Source organism: Myotis daubentonii, chromosome 20 (genome assembly GCF_963259705.1).
Source record: "Myotis daubentonii chromosome 20, mMyoDau2.1, whole genome shotgun sequence".
NCBI classification, from domain to species: domain Eukaryota; kingdom Metazoa; phylum Chordata; class Mammalia; order Chiroptera; family Vespertilionidae; genus Myotis; species Myotis daubentonii.
In genome coordinates this window covers 6,621,714-6,632,635 of record NC_081859.1, presented here as the reverse complement: position 1 = coordinate 6,632,635, position 10,922 = coordinate 6,621,714, and the positions used below count along the sequence as shown (strand labels likewise).

Genomic DNA, 10,922 nt, shown 5'->3' with positions numbered 1-10,922 from the left:
GGCCAGCACCCCTCTGGGGGGCGGGGGGGGGGCGGGGAGGGGGCACTAGGGAGGGATGGGGGTCCTCTAGCGTATGTACCCCAGAGGAAACTCCCCAGTTCTTTAGGACCTGCTTTTCATCCCCATCAGTAGACGGGGAAAACTCCCCTGAAAGCCTGGGCTCCCATTGGGGTCGCTTTGCTGGGGACCCCAGTGGGGACCCCGTGACCAGAGACACCACCGCCCACCCTCCCCGCCCCGCTTGTCAGAACACTCGTTCTCTTAGGCCAGCGGTTCTCAACCTTCGGGCCCTTTAAATACAGTTCCTCATGTGGTGACCCAACCATAACATTATTTTCGTGGCTACTTCATCACTGTCATGTGGCTACTGTGATGAATCGTCATGTAAGTATCTGATATGCAGGATGGTCTCAGGCGACCCCTGTGAAAGGGTCATTCGACCGCCAAAGGGGTCGCGACCCACAGGTTGAGAACCGCTGTCTTAGGGGGTCACAATGACTCCAAGACCCTTCGCATGTTCAAGTCAGGGGGACTGTGGAGTCCACGTTTTATGGGTGAGGGAGGAACGAGCTCAGAGATAAACCCAGTGCTGGAAGCCACAGGAGGGGAGCCGCGGGCACGGGGCACAGAGGGTGCCCGGGTACCACTGAGGCGGCACCTGGGCCTGAGGGCCAGGAACCTGGACGCCTCTGCCTTAGGCGCTGGAACGACGGGGTGGGCAGTGCAGTCTGGTTCCCCTCTGGGCCCTGCAGGCTGCGCCTTGTCACCCGATGCTCCTTATCAGCCGCCTCCCCGCGGGCCGGCCTTGGCCTTCGCTTCGCTGCGTCTCCAGCAGGGACACCGGCCAGGCCCCTCCAAGGAGCAGGGGAGCCGACGCCCCCGGCAGCACGGCGCCAGGGCTCCTTGTATGGCAGGAACGTGAGGTCTCACAGTCCAGAGGCTGGCATCCAAGGTCAAGGTGCTGGCAGGGTGACTCTGAGGGCTGACAGGGCACCTGCCCCCACTGCAGGCTCCGTCCCCGGGTGGGGGTGTGCAGGAGGCAGGTGATGGATGTTTCTCTCTAAAAAATAAAGACATATTTTTAAAAAATATCACGGAGAGGCGAGCTATAGGCTGAGAGAAAATAGGAATATTCCCTACATCTGACAAAGACTTCTACCTAGGATATTGTTCTCTTAGGGCAGTGGTTCTCAACCTTCTGGCCCTTTAAATACAGTTCCTCATGCCTACCAATTAATGATAAAAAGATAAGCCACTTAACACACTGCGTCGGACCAGGAGCATTCCCCCATTTTCGTATTACACAGCGTTTTACGTAAATGCTGAAGGCACGCCTTAAAATTAAATACCCACTGCATTTTGAAGTTATTACATGTTCTTACCAGCGAATATCTTTTTAAAGTATGAGACTTCGGAAAACGTTTTTTGTTCTCGTTCAATAAAAACTTATCTGGCCGCTGGGTAAAGCCAGCAATGAAACTACCGGTGCGCACTGTGTTAAGATGGGCAGAGCATTTGAATGAACGCTGCACGAAAGAACACGTGTGAATGGATAACGAGCACGGGGAATGGCGTTCCACGTGGCCACTAGGAAAATGCACGTGGAAACCACTAGGAGATACCACTTCCCAACCACTCCACAGGCTGCAGTGCAAAAGGCTGACAATACCAAGTGCCGGCGAGGGTGTGGGGCAGCTGGGACCTCTTACCTAGTCAGGCGCGTGGAATGTGACAACTGCTGGGACGTTTCTCTCGATGTAAGACACACACTGAGTGGCCAGATGATGACGACCACCCCATCAGTACTTCACTGACACGTCCAAAAATACTGAATATTGAAAACTTCCTAAGCAAATAAATACTCTCAAGGTTTTATTATTATTATTTGCATAACTAATTCACTTCATCGTGCTGATGGGGTGGTCATCATCATCTGGCCACTCGGTGTATACTTAACCCTATGACCTGGCAATTCTACTCTTAGATGTTTACCCAAGATGAATGGACACATGTCCACAAGAACCCTGTCGCTTTGTCTGTAGTCGCTAGTAGCTGGCAGCCACCCAAAGGGCTGGAAGCAGCAAACCTCAACCGGATAAAGAAACTGCGGTAAAAACCGTGCAACGCCACGACAAGGAAAACACGCCGATCGATGCGTCCTCTGGGAGCACCTCAGAAAATGAGCAGTAAAGGAAGCCAGATGCACAAGACGGAATGATTCTGTTCACGTGGCGTTCTACAACAGGCAGAATTAGTTTATGTCGATGGAAGTCGGGACAGCGGTTATCTGAGCCGGCGTAGCCTACGGTGGGTATTGTCAGGAAAGGGGCAAGACCAAACTTTCCAGAGCAACAGAAATACTCTATCTCGATTGAGGTGGTGATTACATGCGTGGAGAGACAAATGTCAAAATGCACTGAAGTGCCCTGGGGAGCTGCCCATTTTATCGGATGTTTAAAAAACAACAAAAAACCCCAAAACACAGCTCGGGGGTTCCCTGTTCGGATTCCCAGAGGTGGTGCCTAGCCCTCCAAGGAGGTCAGGTTCCCAGCATGGGGGCCGGAGGAGCCGAAGGCAGACCCGGGAGCCCTGGGACCCCAGAAGGCCGCTGTGAGCAAGCAGCCACCCGCCCCCCCCCCCCCAACCCGGGGCCCCACCAGGTCCTGCAGCGCCTGTCCCTTGTGTTAGAACGATGCCGCGGTTTCCCACGCCTTTTCGTTCTGGGCAGAAATCCCCACCAGCAACCAAACCCCCGTACCTGGGCCTCCAAGCAGGTCGGCAGCACCCAGCTGGCCGGCGACAGCTTGCTCTTCCGACGTGGGGCCAGCATGTCTCCGCCCCGAGGAGGGTGCGGGCCGGGGAGCTCCTGCCCCCGCTCATCGGGGGACTCCAGCCTGGGCCAGGCGAGGGCGGCACCTCCACCAGCCGGTGCCTCGATCCCAGCGTTCCCTCCTCTGCTCCACAGCTAGCCGACGGCCTCCACGGAAGGGCCCCTGGTGAGTCCTGGTCCCTCTCCAAAAAGGTCCTCTTGTTCCACGCGGACCAGCACACGGCAACACCGTGACTTAATTCTGCAAGCCCCTTAGGGCTTGGCACGGCCCGCAGGCTGGTCCGGTAACAGCTGCAGAGGGGGAAGGAGAGGGCAGGTCGCTGGAAAAACCATGAAAGCGGCCTCAGGTGTTAGGCCCCGAGGGCTATGGGAGCGGCAAACCCAGGTCAGCCCAGCCCAGCCCAGCAGTGCCAAGGCCACCACTCTGCCCACGCACCTGCTTCCGGGAGGGGCCGGCCCCGAGGAGACATGATGTCATTGCTTGTATCACACTGCGGCGAGGGGAGACAGAAAAGCAAGGCCTCGCGGAGGTAGCGTCGGAGCTGGGAATCAAAACAAACCTCCCGGCCTGTTGGCTCAGGTCCCCGAGATGCAGGAATAAAGCCGCCTTGTCCCACTCGCCCGGGGCTGGGCGCCCGAGAGGACCCCGCGCCCGTCCCTTCCAGGGGATCGTCTGTAAAAGACAAACGTTTGGTTTCTTAAAACGCCGGCCTACATGGAAGGTCTTGTGGCCGTGGAGGAATAAAATACTTAACTGCACGGTCAAACAGGTGCAAAGTCCCTTTAATCTTAAGGAAAAGAAAATCGAGCCAAACATGATATACGGTATATCGTCCACCTGTGGAAATGATGTCGTTTTTCTTTGTCGGTGGTTTAATTTTCAAATTGGGGCGAATCCTATTTCTGCCAAGGGCAGAAGTTGGCTCCCTTTTATGTATGCATGCATGCATGGATTATTTTTGCCATGATTGATTATTTTTGTCATGATTAAAGTATGAATGAAATGCATGTAGAGAGTTAAACATTAAGCATTAAGCCATATCACTGATTCATAACGAAAGCTTATACTCCCCACCCCAGCTCTCTTCGATCTTTCTAGGCCCCCACACCCCCAAGCACGGCTGCTGCAGCTGAGAAACGAGCACATTTAGACCAGAGGCCGTTCCTAATGAAGATAAGGTATCTGGGGGAGGGTGTCCTATAAGCTCTGGATGGACTGATCTACCACATGTACATGGGTTTCTGATGTGTGTATACCTATGGGCTGAAGTGCAGTGTCAAAGGGCACGTGTGGCCTCAACTTTAGCAGATAACGAGAGCTCGTTTTTTGCAAGTGACACCAATTTACATTCTCACCAATAACGTAGTTGAGTGTTAACCGCTCACACCCTGGTTAATCCTGAATCCTGCCAGTCATTTTCATGTGAGCCGTGCTGCTGGGCGTGTGGTGATGTCACAGTGTGGTGCTGATCTGCATGTCCCCGATGACTAACGGAGGTTGAATATTTTATTTTTCATTTGCTTTTGGACATCGAGTCTCCTTTATGGGAAATTCTTAAGACCCTTGTCCTTTTCTTATCGACGTGTAGTCCTTTCATGCTCTGGTGATGAGAGTGCTTTTCGGATACATGTGTAATTCTCATGGGCTGGGGTTTGCCTGTTTGATTCCTGGGTGGCCTTTGTAGAAGGGCTCGCTGTAAATGTGGTCATCGCTCTTGATTTTCTTCTTCTCTTGGATCTCGGCCCTCGTTCCTGCTTTGTAGCTCGCCAATGCTTTTATTTATTTTCCCCCAATGCCTTTAAACCGATTTAAAGAATCGTTTCTGCAGCTCTTCTAGGTGTTTCCAATGGACGGATTGAGCAGAACTCCCTTTGGCAATTAGTTTATGTGGTTCTTTCTTCTGGCATTTCATATTTCTCAATGTACCCTCAGAATGCTATTTCCTGACTCAACATTCTAGGCATTTTAAATTGATTTTGTCTTGTCCAAGCTCAGTGGTCGGCAAACTCATTAGTCAACAGAGCCAAATATCAACAGTACAACAATTGAAATTTCTTTTGAGAGCCAAATTTTTTAAACTTAAACTATCTAGGTAGGTACATTGTTACTAACTTAATGAGGGTACTCCTAAGGCTCAGGAAGAGCCACTCTCAAAGGGGCCAAAGAGCTGCATGTGGCTTGCGAGCCGCAGTTTGCCGACCACGGCCCTAGCTGGTTTGGTTCAGTGGATAGAGTGTTGGCCTGTGGACTGAAGGGTCCCAGGTTCGATTCTGGTCAAGGGCACATGCCTGGGTTGTGGGCTCGATCCCCAGTAGGGGGCATGCAGGAGGCAGCCAATCAATGATTCTCTCTCATCATCGATGTTTCTATCTCTTTCCCTCTCCCTTCCTCTCTGAAATCAATAAAAATGTATTTTAAAAAATAAGTTGATTTTGTCTTGTGGCAGGTGAGCATTTATCTACCTAACACCTGGGCTTCGTCTTCTCCTTCCTCCAAAGAGAGTTATTTCATCATTTCAAGCGTCCATCCACGTTTACTTTCCATTCTCTCCGGCCCGTCTGGAATACCAGTCCCTGCGGGTTCAAATGGTCAACAAGAAATGGTCAGAGTCAGCTGTATTTGGGGGGTGATGAGCGGGATTCTCTCTGAAGTTTACAGCAGCCAAACAACATTCTAGACTTTCCAGAATCGTCTCCATTTCAAACACAGCCAGCGCTCGCCACTCGTGGGCTGAACTGCAGCGGTTCCTCCTATTTAGCAGCGACGCCAAAGGACCGCGCTCTGTGGGGTTTATCAACTCACCCACTTGGAAGTGTTGGTAAGTGGAATTCAGGAGCAGTTGCTTAGCACAGTGGTCGGCAAACTGCAGCTCGCGAGCCACACGTGGCTCTTTGGCCCCTTGAGTGTGGCTCTTCCACAAAATACTGACTTCTGCGCATGGGCCACGAAATTTCAATCGCACTGTACGCGTGCGCCCGCACATGGTATTTTGTGGAAGAGCCACACTCCAGGGGCCCAAGAGCCGCATGTGGCTGGTGAGCCGCGGTTTGCTGACCACGGGCTTAGCAAGTAGCATCTCCGCTGGCCAGCTGGCACCCACCTCTCCACAGGGCACGGCTCACCTTCGCTGTGGCCCTGTATGCAGCGACTCCTGTGAAGTGGGACTTGGGAAGTGGCCTCAGAAAGCATCACAACTGCTGGGGAGGGGACACAGAGGAAAGGGACAGCTAGGGTGCTAAGCGTTAGCACAGAAGGAAGAGAGGCGTTTGGGTTGGAGGCATCCCAGGAGGCTTGGAGGGCTGGGTTTTGCAGAACAGGTAGGATGGATGTGCAGAGATGGGAGGACATTCCAGAAGGAAGAGTAGAATAGGGTGTGTGTGTGCTGCAATGTGCAGAGGTGTGTGTGTGTGTGCTGTGTGTGCGGAGATGGGAGAACATTCCAGAAGGAAGGGTAGAATAGAATAGGGTGTGTGTGTGCTGCGATGTGCAGAGATGGGTGTGTGCTGTGTGTGCAGAGATGGGAGAACATTCCAGAAGGGAAGGGTAGAATAGAATAGGGTGTGTGTGTGCTGTGTGTGCGGAGATGGGAGAACATTCCAGAAGGGAAGGGTAGAATAGAATAGGGTGTGTGTGTGCTGTGTGTGCGGAGATGGGAGAACATTCCAGAAGGGAAGGGTAGAATAGGGTGTATGTGTGCTGCGATGTGCAGAGATGGGTGTGTGTGTGCTGTGTGTGCAGAGATGGGAGAACATTCCAGAAGGAAGGGTAGAATAGCGGGTGTGTATGTGCGGAGGTGTGGGTGTGTGCTGTGTGTGCGGAGATGGAAGAACATTCCAGAAGGAAGGGTACAATAGCAGGTGTGTGTGTGTGTGTGCTGTGTGTGCGGAGATGGGAGAACATTCCAGAAGGGAAGGGTAGAATAGTAGAATAGGGTGTGTGTGTGTCTCTGTGTGTGTGTGAGAGTCTGTGTTGGAGGGTCACGATTCGGGGCGCAGTGAGGACGAGGGAGCGGCGTCCTGAAGTGCCGAGTCCCCGGCCTCTGTGTGCTCCTCCGACAGCAGCAGCTGACCTGGGGCCCTGCTGGACTGGGAAGCCACAGGTGATGTTGGCGAACCTGCCTTGCTTCCGATTTTTCTTAATACTTTCAGAAAAACATTTCTACATTAACACAAACATGAAAAATAAAACTTGTATGACAAAAAAAAAAAACCAACTTCAAACACATTCTGATTCCATCTAAGAGGCCCTCAGTGTTTGCACCAGGGGTCCTCAAACTACGGCCCGCGGGCCACAGGCAAATACAAATATTGTATTTGTTCCCGTTTTGTTTTTTTTACTTCAAAATAAGCTATGTGCAGTGTGCATAGGAATTTGTTCATAGTGTTTTTTTTAAACTATAGTCCGGCCCTCCAACGGTCTGAGGGACAGTGAACTGGCCCCTGTTTAAAAAGTTTGAGGACCCCCTGGTTTGCACCCTCTTGTTGTGGCCACTGGGGCAACTAGATCTGAGAAGCCCAACCTCCTCAGCTCATTTAGTGTCCTGGCAACTCGATGAGGTAGACACGATCATGCTACAGGTGAAAAACCGAGGCGCGTCAAGGGCGTGGGACATGCTCAAGGTCACGGGGCTAATGCACAGCAGCATCAGAACTCAAGCCAGGATCCGCGACCAAAGGCTAAGGTCTGTCTGTAAGCGGCTGAATGGCCGACACATTGTATATATGTCGAGCTCCGATAGGCCGGCGCTAAATCGGAAATAAAGCTTACCTGCCAACAGGAAGTTCAAGGCCCGCGTTCTGCCTGGAGGAGCTGAAGGCAAGGACCGGAAGAGAGCTGTGGCCACAAGACCTCTAGGTATTCTCATCCCAGCTTCTTTGGGGCCACTTCTCCCCGAGGCTGAGCCTGACCTTGACCCAGCAAGGGCACTGTTCGCACGGTGGCAGCAGGAAACGCGCCTCTGCTTCTGTTTCTTTTCTACTTCGCGTTGTCCCGCAGGGCACAGAGGGCCCCGAACCCTTGGCCGGCCCCTCCTGGAACTGAACGCTGGAGGAAGGGCGTCCGTCAGCTGTCACTTCTCAAGGCGTCCTTCCCACGACCAGGAAATACCTTGCAGTTGACGCAACAGGAGGGAACGGTATCACTGAGTCCGACAGGACATTGGTGGAGCGCGGGGACTTCTGGGGGCAGCTGGGAGCTTCTAGATCGGCTCCTTTCCATTTGCAGTTCGTGTTGCTATGAAAATCAAGAGCTTTATGTTTTTTTCAGAGTCGGGAAAAGGAACCTCAAAAAGGACCCCCCATGGAGACGCGGCGCAAATACAAGGTGAAGGGCGATCTGCGAAGGCAGTCGAAGGGTCCTGGGCCTAGGAGTGGGTGGCTATCGTCTGCAGCAGAATGTCGCCGTCTCTGCCGCCGTCTTTCTTCTTCTCCTTTTGGAGTATGTGCTGGGAGAGTTTGTGAAGAAACCAGCCGACGTCCTGGAGGTCCTCGGGCCACCTCAGGTACTGCTGCTTCTGGACAAACGCTCGCAGGGACTCGTGCTTCATGAGCTGGTACTGGGACAGGGACCCGACCACCACCACGATGAGCGCACCGTCGAGGTCCGCCAGGCTCCTGCTCTGGGCGCAGCTGAAGGCCTCCAGGCACCACCCGTCTCTCAGGAAGTGTCTGCTCACAAGACAGACGACCTTCCTGCTGCTCCACACGGCGTCGTGGATGTTGGCGATGACGTCCTCCCCCGGCATGAAGTCTCGTTCTTCGAAGCACAGGCGGAGCCCGTTCTGGGCGCTGTACTGAGCGTCCAGCTGTGCCAGCAACGCGTTCTGGACCCATTCGAAGTCTTTGCTACTGAAGCACAGGTAGGCGTCGTACTTGTACGTGTCCGGCTCTCGGGTCTTGGCGTGGTCCTCGAACACAAGTCCCCGGACCGACTGGTAACAGAGGAAGCAAGCCCCCCGGAACTTGGTGACGATGAGGACGGCCATGAGCAACAGCGTCACCGTGACGGTGAACAAGACGAAAAGGGCGAACTTGAGGGCCGTGAGTCTCTCCTCTTCGTCGCAGCCCTCCGTGGTCAGGGAGTCGAGGGACATGCCGAGCAGGGGGCTGGGGTACGAGCAGGACATGTCTGCAGGAGCCCCCAGTAGGGTGACGTTGGTGTGATTGAGCCACCTGATGAAAGGGCCAAGTTCACACTCACAGATGAACTTGTTGTGAGTGACGTCCAGGACACTGAGGGATGCGAAGACCTCGGGGTCGGGAAAGAGGAGCTGGTTCCTGGACACGTCCAGCACCTCTAAGCGAGGGGGCAAGTCCCCGGGAGAGAGAGCGGTCAGCCTGTTGCCGTTGAGGCTGAGGACCCTTAAGGCAACCAGATGGCTCAACACGCCTGGCGGGAGGAAATTCAGGTAGTTGTTGTTCAAGTAGAGGACTCGGAGGCGGGCCAGGCCCTTGAAGATATCCCAGCAGGACCCGGTCTCCCAGGCGAGCTGTAGCATGTTTTCTCCGAGGAAAAGCTGCTCTAAGCTGAGGTTCCCGGAAAGGCCAGGAGACGGCGACGAGGCACACAAGGAAAGGCGGTTTTGATTTAAAAGGAGAACCCGGAGGTGAGGGATCTGGAAAAGGGAGTAGAGCTCATCCACCCTTTCCAGCCTGTTCTCTGACAACTGGACGAAGTCGGCTGTGAATCTGGTGTTTGGCAACGTCGCCAGTTTGTTGCCACCCAAGAAGAGGGAAGGGATGCTTGGGATGAAGTGAATCGTTGTCAGCGCGTTATCACGCAGGTCCAGGGTCTGCAGTCTCTGCAGGGACCGGAACGTCTCGTCCTGAATGATCCCAATGTGATTCTTTTGCAGATCGATATAGGCGACGTTAGATAGCCCATAGAAGTTGGGATTGTACAGTTCCCCCAGAAGGTTAAAGGACATATTGAGAAGTTGGAGGTTGCCGAGCCCATAAAACGCCTCCCGTGCAATCGTGTTTATCTTGTTGTGGGAAATGTTCAGGACCCTCAACTCCTGGAGGGCCTCAAAGAGGCGGAAACCCAGGGAGAAGATGGAGCCGTGGGAAAGGTCCAGGCGTTGCAGTGAACTTCGGGCCAGGCCCGCGAAGGTGTGCCGGTCAGGATCTTTGATGTTTTGGAAGCCAAACCCAGGACCCATAATGTGATGGGCAAGAACCAAAGAGAGGATCTGGGTGCCGTTGATGGCGCTGGTGAAGTTTCTGATGATGTCCGCGGTCCAGCCATTCTTAGAGACATCTAGGGTGTCTAGGGCCATGTTTCTGAACGGGTTCCCGCACTTCCCCCAGTCCACCGAGACCCTGAAGTACAGGTTATTGGCAGCAAGCCCGACAAAGGAGAATTCTTTCCCTTGGAGGGGCTGGAGGTCCGGCTCACATACGATGGGTATGTCGTTGAGGGAGAAGTCAATGGACTTCAAGGAATTTAATTCCTGGAACGAAGGGTGAAGGGAGAGGCTATGGATCTCATTCTTGGACAGGTCCAGGCGATTCAAAGACGGCAAGTTTCTGAAATAACCGTCTTTTAACACAGCATCGGAGAGACCACAGTAGAAGAGCCGGAGTTCAAACAGACGGGGCAGCCCTTGAAAGGCATCGGGATGCAAGAAGCCTATCGTACTTCTGCCCAAGTCCAATATCCTGAGATTGGGCAGGTTCCTGAAGGCTTCTCGGTCAACGGTGAAGGACGTAAACTGAGTCCCAAGCTCCAGCAGCTCCAGCCGCTCCAGGAAGGGGAAGGACGCGGCTGTGACGTTCTGGATATAGTTGAAGCTTAGCAGGAGGCGCTCAGTGGTGCTGGGGACCTGGGGGACCTGGGTGAGGTTACAGAAACGATACAAGGCGATGCGGCCGTCCGAGGAGCAGGGAGACATCCCAAGCGCAGGGCTGGCCAGGAGCACCACTCCCAAGAGAAGGTCAAGGTGGCTTCCCATGATCCTATGGAGAGGAAGGGAGAATGGAAACACAGCTCTCTAAGCTCGAGGCATTGCACACGGGTCTTTAGAACTTGAGCCCTAATGTCATGCGCCTGCTGCTCTCTTAGACCCTTTGACCCTCTGGCTCCCCGGACACG

General features: G+C 53.7%; 1 protein-coding gene across 5 annotated transcripts in view; it reads right to left on the bottom strand.

Annotated features, from left to right (window-relative positions):
* Positions 1 to 661: 661 nt before the first annotated feature.
* The window catches only part of TLR5 (toll like receptor 5), a 33,337-nt gene continuing 23,076 nt past the window's right edge, over positions 662 to 10,922 (bottom strand). For 2 of the 5 annotated variants that reach the window (XM_059677756.1, XM_059677757.1), the window contains exons 4-8: positions 7,599 to 10,786; positions 3,267 to 3,503; positions 2,759 to 3,121; positions 1,993 to 2,171; positions 662 to 1,060 (exon numbers count right to left, since the gene is read on the bottom strand). In XM_059677756.1, the coding sequence (XP_059533739.1) occupies positions 8,194 to 10,786 (2,593 nt within the window). In that variant the 3' untranslated portion in view covers positions 662 to 1,060; positions 1,993 to 2,171; positions 2,759 to 3,121; positions 3,267 to 3,503; positions 7,599 to 8,193. Of the gene's footprint in view, positions 1,061 to 1,992; positions 2,172 to 2,758; positions 3,122 to 3,266; positions 3,504 to 5,293; positions 5,405 to 6,818; positions 6,990 to 7,598; positions 10,787 to 10,922 lie in introns of those variants that run through there. The other 3 variants (XM_059677759.1, XM_059677755.1, XM_059677760.1) reach the window with 3 other exon arrangements.